Source organism: Mytilus edulis, chromosome 10, assembly GCF_963676685.1.
Source record: "Mytilus edulis chromosome 10, xbMytEdul2.2, whole genome shotgun sequence".
NCBI classification, from domain to species: Eukaryota; Metazoa; Mollusca; class Bivalvia; order Mytilida; family Mytilidae; genus Mytilus; species Mytilus edulis.
The window spans coordinates 5867789-5890325 of NC_092353.1; the positions used below are offsets into that span (position 1 = coordinate 5867789).

The window sequence follows — 22537 nt, forward strand, 5'->3', positions numbered from 1 at the left end:
TACTGAACTCCAAGGAAAAGTCAAAACGAAAAGTACTTTTTCAAAAAAGAAGGTAATATCGCACAGTAGAAATTCGATTAACGTACGTACTCCATATCGTACACAGTTGTACATATATCTTTAAATATTTACACATCTCATATTTGACAAACAAAGACACAATATATTACTTCCTGTAACAAGTGAGAAATAGTACTTGTTTCAGGAACATAACAACATAAACTGTGTCAATTATTGTCATTCTTGATCATGTTTATATTCTAATCTAGTTTGCTCCATATTTTTAAACAGTAATAAATAAAAATAAGGGTTTTTTTTTCTGTTACCGTGTGACACGGGTACTCCGTTGCGGAGGAATTTACTTAGAGAAGAAGAAGAAGTTTATTCTATCGAAACAACAATTTATATCTTATAAAGTTATATAATGTCATATCAAACACTGAATTACAAATCAAGTTGCAAAAGGATAAATTACATTTGTATGACAATACAATGACGAAACTTCCTTCTCAGTATTACGTGGAGTATTTAAACTAATCATGTTTCTAAAAATAAACCATATGCATATCTATCAACAAACGCCATTTTGAAAAATATAAAAAAACTGGTAAAGTAAATGTCAAATATTTGTGAATTTACTTTCAGTTTCATATGACTATATCATATGTTTACGAAACTGAAAGTTGAATTATCTAAGATAAAGAAAGAAGTAAGTGAATTAACATATTATTAATTTCCAACACTAACTATGCATCATTACAATTTAATCAAACGTGGCCGATATTGCAAGGTGATAAAATCAAGCACTTTATTAAAAATTTCAAATCAAATATATAAAGCTTATCCTACATATGAATGTACAAACAAATATATAACAATTCGTCCCAGTATTATTACACTGACTAGAGTTATTTCGATTGATTTTTTATGTAGAAAAAGACGTTATTAATACTTCAACTAATTGTATAGCCACAATATGAAATAAGGACATAATTTTATGTAAATAATACCATTTCGAAAAGATCATAAAACATGGTAAATGCATGGTTGTGGAAAGTTTCTTTCAGTTTCATTCTTGTTATATCATATCATTGCGGAAAACAAAGTTCACTTATTCATGATTAAGTTAAAGAGTAGGATCTATGATATTGTTATGTTCTTACAACAACTTTGCATCAATACCTTTAATTCAATAATTCAGATTTGTTTTAAAAATTAAAAAAAAAATATATTGACTTTTTAACAGCTTAAGACTAGGACTCTCCTCGATGACAAAACATACCAGCGATAACGGAACAATTGAATAATTTAACTAATTATTCGACGAATACCGAGAAAATATCAAAGTAAAACAACAACACAGTCATGTATAAACCACACTGAATCATAATACGATGTTTTATAAAAACAAAGGTATGCAGGCACATACATACAAATGAGTGCTAACATGGTTTAGACTTGTAACACAAATATTATGAATAGTCTAACATTTGAAATATTTGCTTGTAAATTATTCAATAAAGCTCTCTTATTTTGATGTACAATGACGGTGGACATGTAAACAATACACAAGCTTCGTTCGAAGATGGTCATTATTCGAATTTTAATTCTTAAACGGAATATAAAGGACTTATATCACGTAGAACAGGTTTGACCAGGTTTTTAATATAATGAGTGGTACATTTAGGAAATCTTTGTATTTTCGCCTATGAAAGAAAAATAAAACCGTTTTTCTTCAATGCTTTTCTTTTCAATACAGATTAAAATATGGCACGAGAGAATAAACCTGGGAAAAGAGATAAACTCGTCGTTGAAGCCAAAGTTTCAACAAAAGGAAAACGTGTAAGTTCATTTAAAAAGTTTAAGCCTGTAGAACGCTAACGCTTATATCAGAGCAATAGTGCACTCGTTGATACAGTATATCTTATAGTTTTTTATGCATTTTTAACTGAATATTTGCGGAAGATATTTGTAAACATCAGAATACACTTACAATAAGTTTAGCAGGTACAGATATACAGTCAAAATCTAAAAATATAATTAACAATAATGTGTCCATAGTACACGGATGCCCCACTGGCACTATCATTTTCTATGTTTAATGGACCGTGAAATTGGGGTAAAAACTCTAGGTTGGCATTTAAATTAGAAAAATAATATCAGTGGAAAATGTGTACTATGTTTCAAGTTGATTAGACTTCAACTTCATCAAAAACTACATTAACCAAAAACTTTAACCTGCAATTTGCACAATCATTTTCTATGAGAGTGAACCATGGAATTGGGGTCAAAACTCTAATTTGACATTACAATTAGAAAGATCATAACATAGAGCACATGTGTGCTAAGTTTTAAGTTGATTGGACTTCAACTTCATCAAAAACTACCTTGACCAAAAACTTTAACCTGAAGCGGGACGAACGGACGAACAGACAAACAGACGAACGAACGACTAGTTAGTACAACTAACTTTATATTTGTTGCGAAATGGTCATGATATTAGTGTTTCATTTTGGCTCCATTTCTCAAAATAAAAAAGAACTGAAAAAGATAGTATACTAAGTAAAGTAGAAACGTTTTATTTGTATGGTACGAGGAAATTAAATATTATCTTAACGCAATTGCCATGCTCCGTTTTATTTTTGAACTATGACCTTTTTCGAGCTAATTTGATAAATGATTATTCGTACCAATTTGGGTCAGATATTGAGGATTACTTTTTTGCTTTTTTTCCAAAATGGACTTCATGTAGAAAAACCTTGTTCAATGTCGTAACTGGCTTTCCGACAGAAACACTTGATACTTTCGAACGAAAAATATTCAAATTTTTAAACATGTTCAATATATCATCAAAAGAGCAAACAGATTCTTTGTAACTTCATAAAGCGTTACTGGTACTAACACGGAGCATACTCGACATCAACACCCTACTTCATCATAACAGACGTCATTATAACAGAACTATATGACTTTTCAAACCATTGTTTCTGTCTGTCTTTTTTTCAATCCATGTTAATTTATCTATTTGAAATCAGAAAAACATAACCGAAAATGAACGTTAAATAAAAAGGACCAATTACAAATAATGGCTATTAAGTAGCTCATAACTTATAAACAGATACATGAAGGTCAATCATAAAAAGAATGTTTGACAGATGCTCAAAGCCATATAATCCTACACTGATAACATTGACATGTTTTTAATTGAATAGAAGTTATCCTTGGTCTTTAATGATCAGTATAAATTTCTATTTAAACGAAATAGTTTATTAGTTATTGCTTAACTTTCAATGGCAATTCTTTCATGCATATTCAGGTATCCTTTAAACAGTTAATAAAAATAGTAGGTTATGCTAGGTAATTAAGCCGCCATAGAAGAGGAAAGCAAATCTTGAGAGCTTACGGAAATACAATAATTGAATAGACGTAAACTGTTTCTTTCAAAATATATGTCGCTAGCCCTCAGAAAGTTGTTGTGACGTTTTTTACGTAATGTGAGCATGTCGCGTTGTATACCCTAGACATAGGACTTGATGTTCCTATTTCGACTGAATGTGGCTGCGAATTTATGCATCCAGCACAGCAAAATTGAAAAATCCATGGATATTCACATCTTCATACCTAGTCATACTTGTGTGTTTATTTGATTTGAATGCTATATACGGCAATTTTATAGATTTTATTGTTCGTTATCATTGTCTTTTAACTATGATATTGTTTAAGGGGGTACCCAACACTATACTCCCAAAAAATCCTGTCGTTTAATATTTCTTAATTTTTTTTTCATTGATAAACTAGGACTACCTAATGATCTTGTAAAAATTTGAAAAGATTTGGTAACTCAAATATGGTATCTTTTACATATTAGTATCGGCCAAAATTGGCAGTTTCTGAAATATGGGTATAAGGTTAAATATGTTAATTTTTTTTAAATGTAATTCTTAATTGACAATAGCATAGCTAATAATGATAGCTGAGGTGAATATTAGTTCACTGATACCCTTTTCTTGTAAGTTTTTTTATTCCGGATTTAAAATTTTGCCCGAACTTTAATAGGGGGTACCAGAATCAGCCCCGAAAAGTGAATGCTGTGCTTCAAGGATTTGAAGAAGATTTTTTTTTTAAACAATGTCAGGTTTATTCGAAATTGAATTTTGAAACCAATTTGGTTGAGAGTTCATCAGTGTGACATAACGTTATTACAATATTAATCAATTCATATAAAGATGGTTGACTGATTTTAATTAAGAATAAAAAATACGATTAAGACATGAACTATACTCGAACTATACTGTGGATTCATTATTCGTTGTATACCAATTTTCGTGGTTTTCATGGGTACAGGTGATCCACGAATTTAAATGATCAACGAAATAAAAATGTTCAATCAGGTTGTATGCAGACATTGACAAAACCACGAAATTACATATCCACGAAAAGGTACGTTTTCCGTAATCCACAAAAGTTGATACCCACGAAAATAAATTAATCCACAGTACTTCATAAAATCACCATGACAAATAAGTTATTAATAATATGACCGTCCTGATCATGATTTAAGTCATGTGTATAGTTAGAGGTTATGTCAAAGGTAAAATATCCTAGCCCTATGGCCTTCACCAATGATCAAGTCAGATTTCAATGGCCCTCGCATGAAAAAAAACTCAAAATAAAACATTGTATACACGCATGTCAGTTCGCATCACATGAATGTTTTGGCAATGTTCCAACAACACAAGGTGAATAAACCGTTACATACGGACAAAGCTTCTGTAAAACGTATTGCATGCTTTAATATATGCAGTAATCTAAACATTAAATAGTTCAAGATCAATAACTACATTTTCCGTAAATACTGCATGGTAGCAAATGATCAAACGCGAGCTTCAAATTTAAACGAAAAGATCAAAACATCTCAGAAATGGCTACATGTACATTATCAGTACTTAATGTTATTTTTATGTGCATGAACTTTTATGAACGCCTTATATTGATTTTTAAGAAAAGCAAGAAAAAGTTGTCCTTAAACACAGCAAGTAGTTCCTTACAAGAGTTGGCTGGTATGTATAATTATTAATGTTTAATCAGTACTCTAGTACAACGGCTGTGTATCTTAGAAGATCAGTGATTACCTGCGTAACTGTCTAACTGTCTAACGATGCATAATATTGTCGGGATGTATTTTCCAAATATTGACACTTTCTACCATCTTTATTGATTATATATATATATATCCAAAGTGATACTACTTCATGACTGTTAAATACTACTACTACTACAATTGTGCTGACAATAGTGTAACATTGATTCTATATCTGATGAAGTTTCTCTCTTCTCTAAAACTGTGAACGAAATTGATAAAACATAATTTAACAGGATACTATTATACAAATGGGGCCTGTCTAGAATTCTTATTTCATGATTTATAACGTTACATTGCTTTGTGGGACATTTCTGATCAATATGAAGAAGGAAACTTTAATAAGAATATTAAAAAGCAGTTGCAAGTTACATTGTTTACAACATATAGAATCACGGCAATAAAACATGCTATCTGTATCAATTACTTCATTTGTCCTGAATCGATGAACTTAAAAGTTCGTTCCCTTTATAACTGTTACTTGTAAGAAAACCCAAGTTAGTGGAACTGATTTCACTGCTAAAATAATGCAACACAATTTCATATTGAATCGATTCGGTTATACCATAAATATTTCATTAAAGGAACATAGCATAATCAATAATAGTGTACGCCAATTATCTGATAAACACAATGTTTTCCCGTTTTTGCCTGAAGCTTTATCTTTATGAATTTAAATTTCAATGAAATTATAAATATTTGCATATAACATTCGAAAAAGTATACAATATATGTATCATATGTTCGTGAGGTATCTTTATAATACGAGACTTGTCCATTAATTTGTCAACAACAATATTGGACTTCAAATAACTTGTGCCTTTTCTTGTTGCTCAGTCTAACTTTTTCTGAATTTTTTTTTTTGCACTATCGTTTGTCTAATTTTCATTTTTTGCTTTAGCCATGGCATTGTCAGTTTATTTTCGATTTATGGGTTTGAATGTCGCTCTCGTACTTTCGACGATCTTTAAATTGTAAATTAAACAAGTATAGAAATTAAGTTTCAAATACAGAGTAGTTTGATTAATTTAAATGAACATCACGTTTACATAGAATTCTTGATTAACAAACAAAGGTAAGTTTTTACGGCTTGTGATGAGTTAATTATTAATCCATGAAAGTGTTGATCCGTGTACAAACACCGTTAAAAATGTCTCTAATCAGTTGTGTAGGGTTCACCGCAGGTCACTTTGTTTTTGTTCTTGTCTAGACACATGATCTGGTCAACAATTTCAGACGAAAGACTGTTTGACTTTCTATTTTTTGTTATAAGTAGTGCGCATGAAAACATTCTCTCGGCAGAAAAGGACGTTGCTGGTACTACTATTACAAATAGGAGTCTGAGGATAAACATTTTGATGTTGTTAATTGATTTTATTTAGTATTACGAAGGGGATATTTCAACGGAACTAAAGTGAGTGAAAATGTGAAGAGAAATGTCTCAAGATATATAACAGGCAAACGAGTATCCGCGTACTAAAACAGTACTCGATTACATGGCCTTCCGATCGAGTACCCGAGTACTCGAGTACTCGAGTACTCGTTGCCATCCCTAATTGAACATACATTGTTGTTAAACGTTTCAAGTATCTCTTTTATAACATATTGTGTTGTGTTAGTATTATAATGCATTTATAGGGAACACAAAAATGAGATATCAATCAAGCAAATACAATAAAACATCAGAAGAAATATAAAAGTCATAAGTCCTAATTAACAGAAATATGTGTCTATAAGATATATCAGTATTTAAAACGTCATTTTATAATCAAGGCTTTAAACATTGATTTGGTATAATTAATCAGAAAATCTTTAAGATGTGTTTCTAAAAGATATATAACATTTGTTATAAAAGAATAACGTTATTATTAACCGTTAGACTTGTTCTTGCTTGAATGCCTATTACAATCGTGTAGTAAAAGTTTTAATAAATAAAGACTGCTGTTCAATAGTCATAATTCGATTTAGCAAAATCAAATCCGGGTTACAAACTTAAACCGAGGGAATCATTATAAATATAAGAGGAAAACAACGGAACATCAGAAACACAGAACTGCAATAAAAGCAAACACCAACATGCATAGAAACGGAATAAAGAAAATAACTGCCAAATGCATGACTGGATAAAAACTGAGACATGCAGTATTTATAAATTGCACACCAGTATTCAACCAGTTTTTATATTCTTTCTAATCAGGCTACTGAATTTATAATACATCATGTATTCAATTTCCAGGACCTGCTACTCAAAGAGACCTACAGAACTTTTCAATAAGCCTAAATGCTAACCGGATAGTTCTAGAGATGATGGATAAATTCGGTAAACTTAAAAATGATCAGTTTTGCTTGCCTCGTTCTATCTTATCTTGTTTACACAACTACATAAGTACAAGTAATTTTGATGTACAGTTCTAAAGATGCATATCAAATGTACATTTTACAGCTATACAGATTGTACATTAAGCTTTACAGATGTACAGTTTAAAAGTATCTGTGTATCCGAACATAGTTCAATGGGATATAATGATATACATCAGACTTTCAAACAGATAATGTTGCGTTGTATTCTTAACGACGAAACAATTTATTTCATGAAATTCTAAGAAATACACAGCGTCTGTCCGTCCAGCCGTCTGTAAGTATTTCTAGCCCTCTAACATAAACAGTTCTTGCAAGATTTTGTGACACTTACACGAGTTCATCAATCAGGGCCGATCAATTATTTAAAAAAAAATGGTGCCACTTAAAAACATTGATAAAATGGAAAACTGAAAACTCATGTTAACATGGTTAATAATTCAGAATTTAATAAAACTTGTACCATAGGGTTATATTAGCAATGTCTCGAACGAGATTGAAAATCGGTGTCGAATATTTTTGGATATGAATTTTCACCCTAGCTTAAAATCATTAATTATATAGAAAATTGCTTCGTTAGCGTTTATGTGTACAATTCTTGTGGGAATTTTAAGTCACTTATAGTGACTGTGAAATTTGTATTATCATTCTGTTCAAAATGGTCATAATAATTTTTCATTTAGCATTTATTTCAAAAGCAACAATGTTTTGATATATTTGAAAGGCTGGATTCTCGATTAATGTTTGAAAGTACATTCAACTTCAATTAATCAGCTTTTTCGTATTTTAATCTGATCATCCAGACAATTTATGGTTAACTTAAAAGTAGGTTACTATGTGCGACACATTGTCGTTATTGCATAAGAGTGCACGGAGTAGGTTCTCGACCAATAATAAGAGTGGAAATAAGTTATTTATCAAAGAGACAACAATCGAAGCAAAGAGCAAAAGAACCCAAACAAACAAAAAACCAGCAGAAGGTCTCAAATATATAAAATATGTTAAAAACAATGTAGTAGGTGTGTTTTTGAATTAATCGAGTAGCAATCGTTTCAACATTTCAGATGTTTTGAGTTTCAAAAACAAAATGAAATAACTATTTGTTATTCATTTGAATTATTGTTGGTGGGAAAAGTTACCTTTACTTTTTAGATTAAAAGTGTTTCTTTAAATAAGGAACCTTACCTCTTTTGTTTAATCATGATTGCTTGCTATGTTAAACATATCGTTTGTTAATTCATTAAAATAGACACATGGTACGCAGAATTAAAACTTGTGTGGATGAAAGTAGCTCAAGGCAAAACATGGATCAGAAGAAAATACTATCTAACAAGAAATCAATATATCAAATCACGTAAGTATTTGTTTTAAAGAAATGCATTTACGACGATATTTAAAAAGCATACATTTAAAACAAATCAATTTTTTGGTTGTACATTTCTATTGTCAAACGTGTTATGAACGTTTATAGAAAATGGAAAAGGGGAATACGTCAAAGAGACAACAACCCGACCAAAGAGCAGATAACATCCGATAGCCACCAATTAATGGTTCTTCAATACAGCGAGAAAATTTTGCACCCGGATGTTGGCATCACCTGGCCCCTTAATAAAAATGTGTACTAGCTCAATGATAGTGGACGTCATAATTAACTCCAAAACATATAAATGAACGTAAATTAAAAAAAATACAAGATAAACAAAGGCCAGACTAATAACAGGCTAAAAACGTGGCTTGTTTGTGGGATCTTATACCGCCCTTATACCTCTAGACAATGTAAAAGAGAGAAGAAAACAATAATACGCACAGTAAAACTAGGTTTAAAAAAAGTTTGAGTCCGATGTCACAATCGGTAACAAAAGAAACTAAGGAAAATGATACATAAATAACAAAGTATTACTAGCAGTAACTGACAAGCCAGCTCCAGGTCTCAATTAAACTGATAGAAAGATCATATCTGTATCATATGAAAATCAAGCATAATTCCTCTCATTAAGGGTTTAGTATCAAACCATAATAAAATATATGAGAAGAACATAACCCGTATAATACCAAGAACTGGTTTTAGAATACATATATTAAAAAGGAAGTGTGGCATGATTGCCATTGAGACAACTCTCGACATGCAACCAAAAGGACACAGAAATTAACGACTTTTTAATAACACTACAAACTGCTCAAAGTCTGAATTGACCAGTTTTGTGTGCTCGACCAGTAAAATCGAGCACATATTTTACTCGAATCTCGACATTGTCTCGACTGCACTTAAGTGTACTCGACCAGGTCCCGACTTTACCTAATTAGTCTGATTCAGTATTTGATTATCTTTGTGTAGTCTGAAATGGTCTTGACCAAGGCTCGACCTGTCTCGACCTGTCTTGACTTGTCTCGACCTGTATGGACTGGTCTCGACCTGTCTGGACTAGTCTCGACCTGTCTGGACTAGTCTCGACCTGTCTCGACTAGTCTCGACCTTCAAATTTAGTTTTAACTGGTGTAAATCAGCCCATCTAACTAAATTAAATATTGATCTTACCAAATTCAAGCTTATTAGGTAGTTTGATTTAGTGCTGTGAAATGAAAGAATTAAATTTTACAACAGGTAACAATAAAAATTATTATATAAATTCAGATAGGCATCTTTATATTTTTTTATAACTTTTTCAAATCAACTTGGATTTTCATCAACTATGCAGCTATCTTAGATATATATGAAGCTTACTGAATCCTTTGTCATTTTGTTTTTGTTGTATTGCTGTAAAATTTAGGAAAAAAAGTAATCTTGGTAAAAAAAAGCTAGGATTTGCAATTCGGACAAAATGAAGATAGTACACTTTAATTTTATTATTAACTTTTTCAAATCAACTTGGATTTTCATCAAACTATGCAGCTATCTTAGATATATAATAAGCTTACTGAATCCCAGGTCATTTTGTTTTTTGTTGTATTGCTGTCAAATTTAAAAATTAAATTAATCTAGGTCAAAAAAGCTAGAATTTGCAGTTCGAACAAAATAGAGATAGTTCACTTTAATTTTTTTAATAACTTTTTCAAATCAACTTGGATTTTAAAAACAATTAAAGTGTACTATCTCCATGATCTCTATTTTGTCCGAATAGCAAATCCTATCTTTTTTTTTAACCAAGATTACTTTATTTCTTAAATTTTACAGCAATACAACAAAACAAAAATATGGCATGGGATTCAGTAAGCTCAATATATATCTAAGATAGCTGCATAGTTTGATGCAAATCCAAGTTGATTTGAAAAAGTTATTAAAAAAGTGAAAGTGTACTATCTCTATTTTGTTCGAACTGCAAATTCTAGCTTTTTTGACCTGGATTAATTTAATTCTTAAATTTTACAGCAATACAACAAAAAAAATATGGCATGGGATTCAGTAAGCTCAATATATATCTAAGATAGCTGCATAGTTTGATGCAAATCCAAGTTGATTTGAAAAAGTTATTAAAAAAGTTAAAGTGTACTATCTCTATTTTGTTCGAATTGCAAATTCTAGTTTTTTTTACCTGGATTAATTTAATTCTTAAATTTGACAGTAATACAACAAAAACAAAATGACCTGGGATTCAGCAAGCCTAATATATATATAAGATAGCTGCATAGTTTGATGAAAATCAAAGTTGATTTGAAAAAGTTATTAAAAAATTTAAATTTTACTATCTCTATTTTGTCCGAATTGCAAATCCTATCTTTTTTTGTTACCAAGATTACTTTAATTCTTAAATTTAACAGCAATACAACAAAAAAATATATTGCATGGGATTCAGTAAGTCTCATATATATCTAAGATAGCTGCACAGTTTGATGAAAATCCAAGTTGATTTGAAAAAGTTATAAAAAAAGTTAAAGATGCCTGTCTGAATTTATATAATAATTTTTATTTTTACCTATTGTAAAATAAATTCTGTCATTTCACAGCAATAAATCAAACTACCAAATAAGCTTAAATTTTGTAAGACAATATTTAGTTTAGTTAGATGGACTGATTTACACCAGTCAAAACTAAATTTGAAGGCCAAGACTAGTCGAGACAGGTCGAGCCTTCGTCAAGACCATTGCAGACTACACAAAGATAATCAAATACTGAATCAGACTTATGAAGTAATGTCGAGACCTAGTCGAGTACACTTAAGTACAGTTAAGTACAGTCGAGTAAAATGTTTGCTCGATTTTACTGGTCGAGCACAAAAACTGGTCAATTCAGATTCTAAGCAGTTTGTAGTGTATGTTTATTTCCGATGCAAATACCCAAAAATTGGATCAGCATTAAAATTGAAATATGCTATTGGTAATGACCTAGCAACAGTATCGTAACTATAAATATAATGAATATTACTAGTAACATTAAGTGAAATGAACACTTAATCAATTTTCAGTTGGGTTATTTCAATTTTCGGTTGGGTTATTTCAATTTTCAGTCGGATCATTGCATACGTGTAATCATATCTTTATAAAGGATAACGTTCGGGGATAGTTTTCAAATGAATTATGAGCAATCCTAATTAAAACTTGTTCTTGCTTTATACACGCTTCAACGTCAATGCTTACCATTAAGAGCCAACTTAGTTCAACCCGATTATTGTGTTGTTCGTGTTATTTAGAATTAGGTTTTTTGTGGGATGATTTGTGAATTTTCGTTGGTTGATATTTCAAAGGCGATGCCAGTTAAACTATACCTTTTTGCTATCTTCAGTCTATGTTTTAAATGGTAGTTAGTACAGTACATATCATTTTCTTCGCAGAACAGTGCTTTTTGTCCAATAAAACTAATACATGCAAGATAAACACATACATTACTAATTGACAACATAACAGATTACGAAACAAATGTGCACTCTAATATTTTTTTTAGATCAGTTATGATAAAATAGCTATATCTTGTTTGTAAAATATTACTTTTTATTTGTTCTAAAAGTTAATTGAACCGTGTTTTTAGATAAAATGATTCTTACGGATGAACATCTACGTAAATATTTTGATGTATATCTGAACTTATGTTTTAATCAGGTTGGTGTTTGAGCAGATTTAATCTGTTGTTAATCATATACATTGTATTGAAGAAAAATAGGTTACACCCCTTTTCTGACATTTTTTAGAGTATTGTATAGTTGAATTTTTAAACGAAATACAAGTTCTGCAGAATGAAAGGTAAACTAGAAAATTGTATTCAGAAACCTAGAAAATTATCAAGGAATTTGTTCCCCATATCACACAATTGAGTTCGTGTTACATTATAATTAAGTCATTTACCGGATTGCTTGGTATCATACTTTAAAAAACAAAAAAAGGCTAATAGTTATCAAATTGTGTTAATATATTAGTGGGTGTACCACTTTTAAATTTTAAGAGTCTTTACTGAGATATAAATATAAACTTGCCCATTAAATCGCACAATCCAAAAGTTATCAGTAAATTCTTTATATACCATTTCATCGTAAAGACTAATATTTTCATTTATCGGAAATTTGTACTTTTTTAGCTCACCTGGCCCGAAGGGCCAAGTGAGCTTTTTCCATCACTTGGCGTCCGTCGTCCGTCGTCGTTAACTTTTACAAAAATCTTCTCCTTTGAAACTACTGGGCCATATTAAACCAAACTTGGCCACAATCATCTTTTGGGTATCTAGTTTAAAATATGTGTGACGTGACCCGGCCAACCAACCAAGATGGCCGCCATGACTAAAAATAAAACATAGAGGTAAAATGCAGTTTTTGGCTTATAACTCAAAAACCAAAGCATTTAGAGCAAATCTGTTATGGGGTAAAGGTGTTTACCAGGTCAAGATCTATCTGCATTGAAATTTTCAGATGAATCAGACAACCCGTTGTTGGGTTGCTGCCCCTGAATTGATAGTTTTAAGGAAATTTTGCTGTTTTTGGTATTATCTTGAATACTATTATAGATAGAGATGCACTGTAAACAGCAATAATGTTCAAAAAAGTAAGATGAACAAATAAGTCACACGACCGAAATGGTCAATTGACCCCTTTAGGAGTTATTGCCCTTTATAGTAAAATTTTAACCATTTTTCGTAAATTTTAGTAATCTTTTACAAAAATCTTCTCCTCTGAAACTACTGGGCAAAATTAATCCAAAGTTGGCCACAATCCTCTTTTGAGTAACTTATTTCAAAAATGTGTTAGGTGACCGGCCATCCAACCAAAATGGCTGCCACGGCTAAAAATAGAACATAGGGGTAAAATGCAGTTTTTGGCTTATAACTCAAAAACCAAAGCATTTAGAGAAAATCTGACAGAGTTAAATTGTTTATCAGGTCAAGATCTATCTGCCCTGATATTTTCACATGGATCGGACAACCCGTTGTTAGGTTACTGAATTGGTAATTTTAAGGAAATTTTGCTGTTTTTTGTTATTATCTTGAATATTATTATAGATAAAGATAAACTGTAAACAGCAATAACGTTCAGCAAAATAAGATCTACAAATAAATGTTTACATGACCAAAATAGTAAATTGACCCCTTCAGGAGTTATTGCCCTTCAGAGTTAATTTTTAACATTTTTCATAAATTTTTGTAAATTTTTAGAAAATATTTTCCACTGTAATTACTGGGCCAAGTTCATTATAGATAGAGATAATTGTAGCAACAAGAATGTTCAGTAAAGTAAGATCTACAAACACATCACCATCACCAAAACACAATTATGTCATGAATTTATCTGTTTCCATTGATTAATATGCACATAGACCAAGGTGAGCGACACAGGCTCTTCAGAGCCTCTAGTTTCTTTGAACTTATTGCCTAAAAAAATAAAATCATAAAATATTGAACTCCAGACGAAAATTCAAAATGGAAAGTCATTTATCAAAAACCCAAACATTTCAATCGAAATGGACAACAACTGTCATACTCTGGGCCTGGTATATGTATTTTCTTTAAGATAACGAAGAGGACTTGCGTTATACTTTGCAATATTCTTCAATAAAGTTATATATTAAGGGGGTACCCAACACTATACCCTAAAAAAATCCTGTCGTTTAATTTTTCTTAATTTTTTTTCATTGATAAACTAGGCCAACCTAAACATCTTGTAAAAATTTTAAAAGATTTGAACCATAGGTTTAAAAGATTTGGCAACTCAAATATGGCATCTTTTACATACTAGTATCGGCCAAATTTGGAAGTTTCTGAAATATGGGTATAGGGTCGAATTTGTTAAAAAAAAAAAAAAATTGATCCTAAATTGACAATAGCATAGCTAATAATGATAGCTGAGGTGAATATTAGTTCACTGATACCCCTTTCTTGTAAGTTTTTTATTCCGGATTTAAAATTTTGCCAGAACTTTAATAGGGGGTATCAGAATCTGCCCCGAAAAGTGAATGCTGTGCTTCTAGTATTTGAAGAAGAATTTTTATTTTGAAAAAAAATGTGTCGTTTAATTTTTTCATAAAACTAAGCATTTGGAGTGCTATACTAGTCGGTTGTTCTTGCAAATTTTTTTTAAAATTTAACCGTTATATTTTTTGGTATTTAAGTTTAAATTACGCCCCAACCTCAAATTGGGTCATTAAATAAGAGCAATATTTATTCAAAAAGTACATAATGGCCATATTTTTGTCCGTCTTTTTAACTAGGCCTTAGCTGTTTGGCATATGGATGTATCATCACAGGGTTAAGTGTCTTGCATCATGATGACCTTTGTATGACCTTCAAAGGTGACCTCAAGGTCAACTTTATGGGTTTTTTCCCGTGAAAACACAACTATGTAGGCCATAACTTCCTTGCCTTTTGACCTAGGCCGTACATCTTTGGCATGTGGATGTATCATCCTGAGGTGGTGTGCCTTCTTAAATTTTGACCTTCATGTGACCTTGAACTTTGACCTCAAGGTTAATAATTGTGGTTTTTGGTAAGAAACACTTGTACGGGCCATGACTTTTATGTAGTTATGAATTCATATTTATTTTAAAATTATATTACACAAGCTTTAATCGACCATACAACAATATAGACACATTTATGACATGTCAACCCATTCAAAGCACACGGAATACATAATGGACATGTAGTCACATAAAATTGTTTGAAAAGGGAATCGTTTCTATTGAGGCGCAGTGTACGTACTTAACTACTCAACAGACTTCAAAGTGAAAACTTCCTAGGAATCAAACGGTAGGAGGAGTTATGCCAAATAACTATATACCAATAATGGAAAGGACGGAAGGACAGACGGACAGGGGTAAAACAATACCCGCCCGACTTTCAGTTGCAGGGGCAAAAAAAGGATGTAACTGATTTTTGATTTGAGAAACGAGCTGTTGAAATTAAAAGCATGACACGCCAAAAATACACATGATACATAGGGAACAGCTTTAAAGTTGGCAGATGCTTTACATGACCAAGATTTTCAATTTATTGGTCTTTTGGCCAGATTCAAAAATATACAATTCAAAACTTAACGACAAAACCATTGGTGCAAAGAACCACGGCTCATGAGAGATGAAATAGAGCTGACTGTGCAAAATCCTTATACTGTTTAATCAAGTTCGTTAAACATAGATTTTTTTTAGCATTTCTGCAGAGGTTATAAAAATTATATACAACTGGTGTTTAGTTAAAAGCACGGAAGTTACAAGTTTCACATTATTTTTGGGGCCCCTTATTATTATAGAGAATGATTACTCTATTCAGTAATAATCTTGAATTGAGACTTGAGAAGAAACATTTTCACTTGTCACTTGCAATGACACCACACTTCCTTTTTTATATTTATTTCAAAATTGCATTTGATAAATTCGGAAAGATACACAAGTTAACATAACAAAAGCACAACAAAAGACAATTACAAATTTTGCTATCCCTTCGAAATTTAAATTTGATAATGCGAAAATCGCATGTTCTATTTATATCATACATGTGTAGTTTCAGTTTCAACTATGATTCTAAATATAGACTTTACTTTCCCTAAAATTGCGGACGGAATAGAAGACACCCGTTAATCTTCTACACCTGTCAGGATAGGTTGGAAAAACATACTAGAAAGATATATTTTTTTTTTATTCAGATGAATTAAGAAAGCAAAAATATGTGTAGTGTTTTTTGGACTAAATCGGACGTTTTTTTCTTATTTTTGCCTTGTTCCGTGACATGTAAATGAAGCACTGGTGGTTGATTATCCCTATGGGTATCGTCTAACTTTTTACATGAAATATAAATCATGCAATAAACATGATAAAATATTAAATTGCACTTTAAAAAAATATGACAGCAATTATAAAATTATGAATTATTCGTAATCTTTTTTACATTACTAACTTACATGTATTTCTAAAGCCATGGCGAATTTCTTTAAAAACTACATGTTTCGTTTAAAAAAAAGTAATGTGGAGTCAATTCAGTTTTGATTTAATCAATTTGATAAGAAGATCTACGAACATAAGCATTGTGTTATTGTCCAGGGATTCTTATTTTTTTGGTTAAAATTTGAGAGGGGGGTAGGAGGGGTCCTGATCCCGAAAACCCGGCTTAAAAACATGAAATCCTGAGGTCCCGAATTTAAAGAAATTTAAATCCCGACATCCCGAGATTCGAAAAAAGAATTTTCGGATCTCGAAAGTGTCAATCCCTAAATCCCTACCTTAAAAACACTCGATCCCGGAGTCCCGATAAAGGTTCTATCCACCCTCATTTGAGCCTGAGGAGGGGGGCTTGGATGATATTTGAAAAAAGGCAAGAAAGGCTTTTGAACAAACAAAGGCAGGATCAGTCATTTGGCATAACAAGCAGGATGACAATTTACGAAAACAATTTCAGTAAACTAATGAAAATTGCAGGTCCGTAAAGAATGAAAAATAAAAAATGCAGGACAATAATGATGATATTACAACTATAAAGAAAAAATGCAGGACAAAATTTTAAATCCTACCCCCCCCCCCCCCCTAAAATCAAATGGTAACATCCTTAGACTTTTGAATTTTTGTACTTTATTTAATTTTATTTAAGACCTAGGCATTGCCAAGTAAAAAACGAAAACAGTTATGGTCCTTTCTCTTTCTGTTTCCCTCCTTTTCTAACGTCCTGGTTTTCTTTTGGTAAATTTATTTTACTTTGAAATTTCCCTATTATGTCTCATTGAAGATTCAATTATGGAAAATGAGTAACTTTAAATGAATTAAAAGATTAAATGAATAACATTGAAGGGTGTACAGCTGGTCTTAGCAATAATGTAAATATTCTGATCATGATCTTTTAAAAGCTTGCATATTGCACATAATTTTAAAACGTAGCAATGAATCAGACTATAAGTAAGAGTTATCTTTTCTTAGGTGTTCTGTACCCCCTTAACTAAGTTACAGCGATGGTGTTTTTTCATGTCCATCCGCGCAACTTTATCAATGAAATGCACGCGATTTCATTGATACAATCAAACAGCTATCAGAACGATTTAAACTAATTATTTGTTCCATATTATAAACTAAAAGACAAATTGCCGATAGAGAGAATAATGTCATTTTACTTTTCGAAACGATTTCGTCAGCTCTAATATCAGCTCACCCTAGCAGTATTGTTTCTATTCTTGCTGATAAAGTCGATATCAAAAACAAAAATGTCACATTTCTATACATAGCATGTGCAGGACCTTATATTCAGAAATATAAGACAATGACGTCACATAAAAGTACTTAAACGTCACGCAGTATTGTTAATCTGCGATTTTTTTTTATAATTTATAATGCACGAAACTTCATTCAAACAACAAAAGAAATATGACAGATGTGTTCTACCCATAAAAGTATTTCATTTTATTTTATATTCTCAAACAATAATAACATATCATGCATATTGTAAAGACACAGTGGCTGATGCAAAGAAAATGGTCTTTATTTTTTATACTGACTTCATAAACTGAATTCAGTACTTAATTAAAAATGCCATTATTTACTAAATAGTTAGTTCCTGATGCTTCTGTACTAAAATATTTATTTAAAAATCAGTGATAGCAGGTTAAAAAAAATGTTGCATGTATAAAAATTGGTGACTCCGAATAATTTCATAACTTGTTATTGATCATAATGTCATATTCAAATTTCTAGGTAAAAATTGGAGAAGACTTCTGCAGTCTATACAATACTTGATAATTCACCACGAAGATCTAAAGATTATTTTAGGTAAACCTTTTCCATTATTTGTCTTTGCTGTATTGTTATAATTCCCAATCCTTTACAAAGTGGTTGTTTCAGTGAGCTATTACGGTATCCGATATCTTTGTTTCTAACGTAATACGACATGTGTTGATGAATTTCGATGAATTTTCGTTTCAACAATTTACCTCTTATTACAAGACACCTTAATTTTTCAATCTAGTGGACATAAAAGCTTACCAATTACAACACGATTATAATTTACTGAAATCCAATATAATGTGCATGTGACATTAACAAATAAATACTAATTTTACACAGAATATACTAAACATGTGAGACCAATATAAGAGATTTGAGGGTCTTTCTCAATATAGCATACATGTATGTCAATAAACCACATTGTTATTTATTTGTATCAGTATTCCTATCATTAAAGTAGGGTTAACATGTCTATGGTTTGAGAATTTATGCAAAGGACCAGGGCTACTCTACTTAAGTATCAGACAACAACATTATATCGAATCACGTGAGTAATGGATTTAGAGCTTTGAAATACAATAAGATTTAGAAAATTATAGATAATCTGGTGGAAATCCGTAAGAGTTTACAAACAGCATAAATGAATGTGGGATAAAGGTTCAACTTACTAAAGCGTATCCATCGCGATCTCTCGTGTGAATTTGAAACGATAGTGGAATGAATTTAGTATGATAAAACAATGTTCCAAATGTCATAGAGCGGTAGTAAATACATAAAACGTACTGCATGTGCTGCATAGCAAGTTGTGTTAGTAACTTACAACCTATTTTTTACCCAGAAATTTGTTAATCGTTACCAATGTAAAAACATAAAAGCATAGCATTAAACAATTTGCTTATCTAGTGCTCTCAAATGATTGAACATGATAAGGCATATGATGTGTCCGTATCTTTGCAATAAGGTTTTATAAAAACATTAAATTAATCCATTTTAGTGGCTTTTGTATGATAAGAATATAAAAGTATTCAATCTAACTTAAAAATAACAACAGGTTGGCTAACATATTTTAAGTAAACGCAATGGCATCCTTCTATACTGTGCACATTATCTCTCCACCTTTTCAATAAGCTTTAGATTTTCAAATATTTTGATCAAAAGCATCACCAAAGAGACTCCTTCTGTCGAAATGCGCATCTGGTGCATACAAATTGGTACCAGTAATATCAAGTGCATAGAATAACAATTTGTGGTACTTTATCAGCGGGTAAGCTCAAAACCATAAACTCAAACATACAACACATTATGTTCCTGCAAAAGTACATACATTTATGAACTACTTAATAATATTATGTACCCTTCCTTTTTAGTTTAGTTTAAACATATTTATTTATAGTAGATTGGGAAACAAGTTTTGCAACTTATATTAATCCCTTTCCACTTTGCGGATGCGAGTGCTGCCTTGTAGCGGCATTAGCCTACTCTTTTTCGAAATTTACAAGGGAGTCTTTTACGTGCAAGAGATATGGCTCTCTCCTAACACGGGTCAGCAATTTATCGTCTCCTATTTAGTTTGCCAGTGACAAAAATATTGGCTACAAAATAACATTTAAATAAAATTAGGAGTTTAGCGTGCAAAAAGACATGTAAAAGCACAATATTACCTTACCATTTCATGGCAACATAACAGTGTATGTCACATATTTAAAAAGTCTTAACAAATGGTGTGTTTATCTAACCATGAACATCATATTTTTAACATCAGAACTAGTTGCCGTGTATACAATATATATCTGAGTATTGTGCATGTGATACTGTCGCAGAAAAATAAAACATTTACAAAAAGTGTCATCACAGCTGTAAACTTATTCATCTGGGAATATAATTTTGCGCATTGTATAAGGACGTATGGAAAATTTAATTTAAATAAAGATGCTTGTAATCTAATTTGAGGAAACATTTGTGTCATTAACAATTATACCATATCTCTTTATTAAATATATGAACTAGTATATTATATACTTACGATGTTCCTCATTAAACAAATTATATTGCCTTTGAAAGTTATGTGCACGCGATCATTCACATTCATGGCTGTCAATTGTTTTGGTTTTAACGTTCAGTCAACATGACGGCTAATAAAAAAAAAATCTTGAAGTCATTCGGATCAAATAATTGCATTTTTTTTTTTAGATAAAACAGTCATACCTGTTCAAACCCGGAAAAACGATCGCAATACCTGCTTAGTTATGTGCCGGTTTTATTTTCTGGAGTACAGAAAATAAGTCGGATGACTTTTTACGCACGTTTATCTGACCGTTAGGATCTTGAGAAAAAAATGGGACTTATTCGTACATAAAAACTAATTTTCAAAACAGTTCTAATGAAGTTGATATAAGCAAGTTTTTGGTCAAGGTAGTTTTTGATGAAGGTGAAGTCTAATCAACTTGAAACTTATTACACATGTTCCATATGATATGATCTTACTGATTTAAATGCCAAATTAGATTTTTAATCCAATTTCACGGTCCAATGAACATAGAAATGAAAGTGGGAGTGGGGCATCCGTGTACTGTGAACACATTCTTGTTTAAGTATACTTTGTTTGATTAGAAAAGAATCTGGTAGTTCTAAACTAGAACAGTTTTGGTAAATAATCTTTGAAAAAAATTAAACCGATAGTTTTAATCTTTAATAGTTTAGGACAATTATTTGTCAGATAATCTGACTGTTCTGATGATCGGTCAGAACGTATCTTCACTTTACTGATATAAACGACCACTGACTTTGTCATGCTTATTGAGCGTTTTAAAATTTATCAAATACATTGTTTAATAACATTGAAATATTGCAGCTCTTCGTATGTTGTCATCGATTTCCAGATATAGTTGGGGCAATGTTTCGATTAAAGACATTTTTACTGGTACATCAGCACTAAAAACCGAAAGAGGTAAACTATTATGGTTTGTCTTAATGTAAATCAGAGCAAACATATACATAACATTTGACTTAAGGTGATGAAAGTATGTCTAATGTTTAGATCAAATATAATGATTTATAAATGCAACACATTTGTACAACTATTTTCATTTTCAGCATGAACATCAGTTTCGTAAAGGTTAAACTCATTTAGAAGGCGAGAAAACAGATACTGAAATGATACTCGAACTGATTAAGTACTAACAAGGCGTTTGATAAAACTCTTTGGTTCATTCTATACATAGAGTTTACCACCTATTCATATATACATTTTAATATATTTTGTTTACATTTTAAATTGAACAGATGACACTTGTTGTTTTGAATTGTATCCTTAGATTAATTTCAATCTATTTGTAATATGAATGTAGAAGCTTATATATCTTTGGCTACGAGTTTTTTTAATGTATTTTTATTTACAGATTTTCGGAATTTAAAGTTATCTTTAGCTGCAATCCATGTCATGGACATGTCACAGGCAAGAACATCACTAACAAATATCCAAAAAGGTATTTCTCACACAATGATAGAATTGTATTTTTCCATAACAAAACTAAAGCAATCCATATTTAATGTTTTTATTTCTTTAATGTAATGATGTTCCTTGTTGAAACTCAGGTCTTAAGCAGCTCCTGCAAATTTGATTTCAAGTATTCTTTTAAATTGCTCATGAAACTATATAATTGTCTTTCTAAAAAAAATTTATCACATAAATAATTGCTATACTGCTTAATCCGCATAAAATATTCTACAGACAAGTGTCCAGTAAATAAAGACAGATTACAGGTAACCGTTGTAGCTTTTGCAAAAATCAGCTGTTCAAATAAACGTCGCTTCAAAATTTAACGCGGTTACAATATGATGAAGGAAGTATTTAGCTACCTTGTCTGGCTTTACCGTCTTCGCACGGTCGGTCTACTGCAATTTGGGTTTCTTAATGTAACGATATAT

General features: G+C 31.1%; 1 protein-coding gene across 1 annotated transcript in view; it reads left to right on the forward strand.

The window, feature by feature from the left end:
• The first annotated feature begins 362 nt into the window (after nucleotides 1-362).
• Nucleotides 363-22537, forward strand: part of LOC139493221 (uncharacterized) — a 36693-nt gene continuing 14518 nt past the window's right edge. The window contains exons 1-9 of the mRNA XM_071281442.1: nucleotides 363-709; nucleotides 1760-1842; nucleotides 5003-5060; nucleotides 7377-7460; nucleotides 8748-8852; nucleotides 18581-18655; nucleotides 19068-19157; nucleotides 21462-21557; nucleotides 22009-22095. Coding sequence (XP_071137543.1) covers nucleotides 1768-1842; nucleotides 5003-5060; nucleotides 7377-7460; nucleotides 8748-8852; nucleotides 18581-18655; nucleotides 19068-19157; nucleotides 21462-21557; nucleotides 22009-22095 — 670 coding nt within the window. The 5' untranslated portion in view covers nucleotides 363-709; nucleotides 1760-1767. The remainder of the gene's footprint in view (nucleotides 710-1759; nucleotides 1843-5002; nucleotides 5061-7376; nucleotides 7461-8747; nucleotides 8853-18580; nucleotides 18656-19067; nucleotides 19158-21461; nucleotides 21558-22008; nucleotides 22096-22537) is intronic.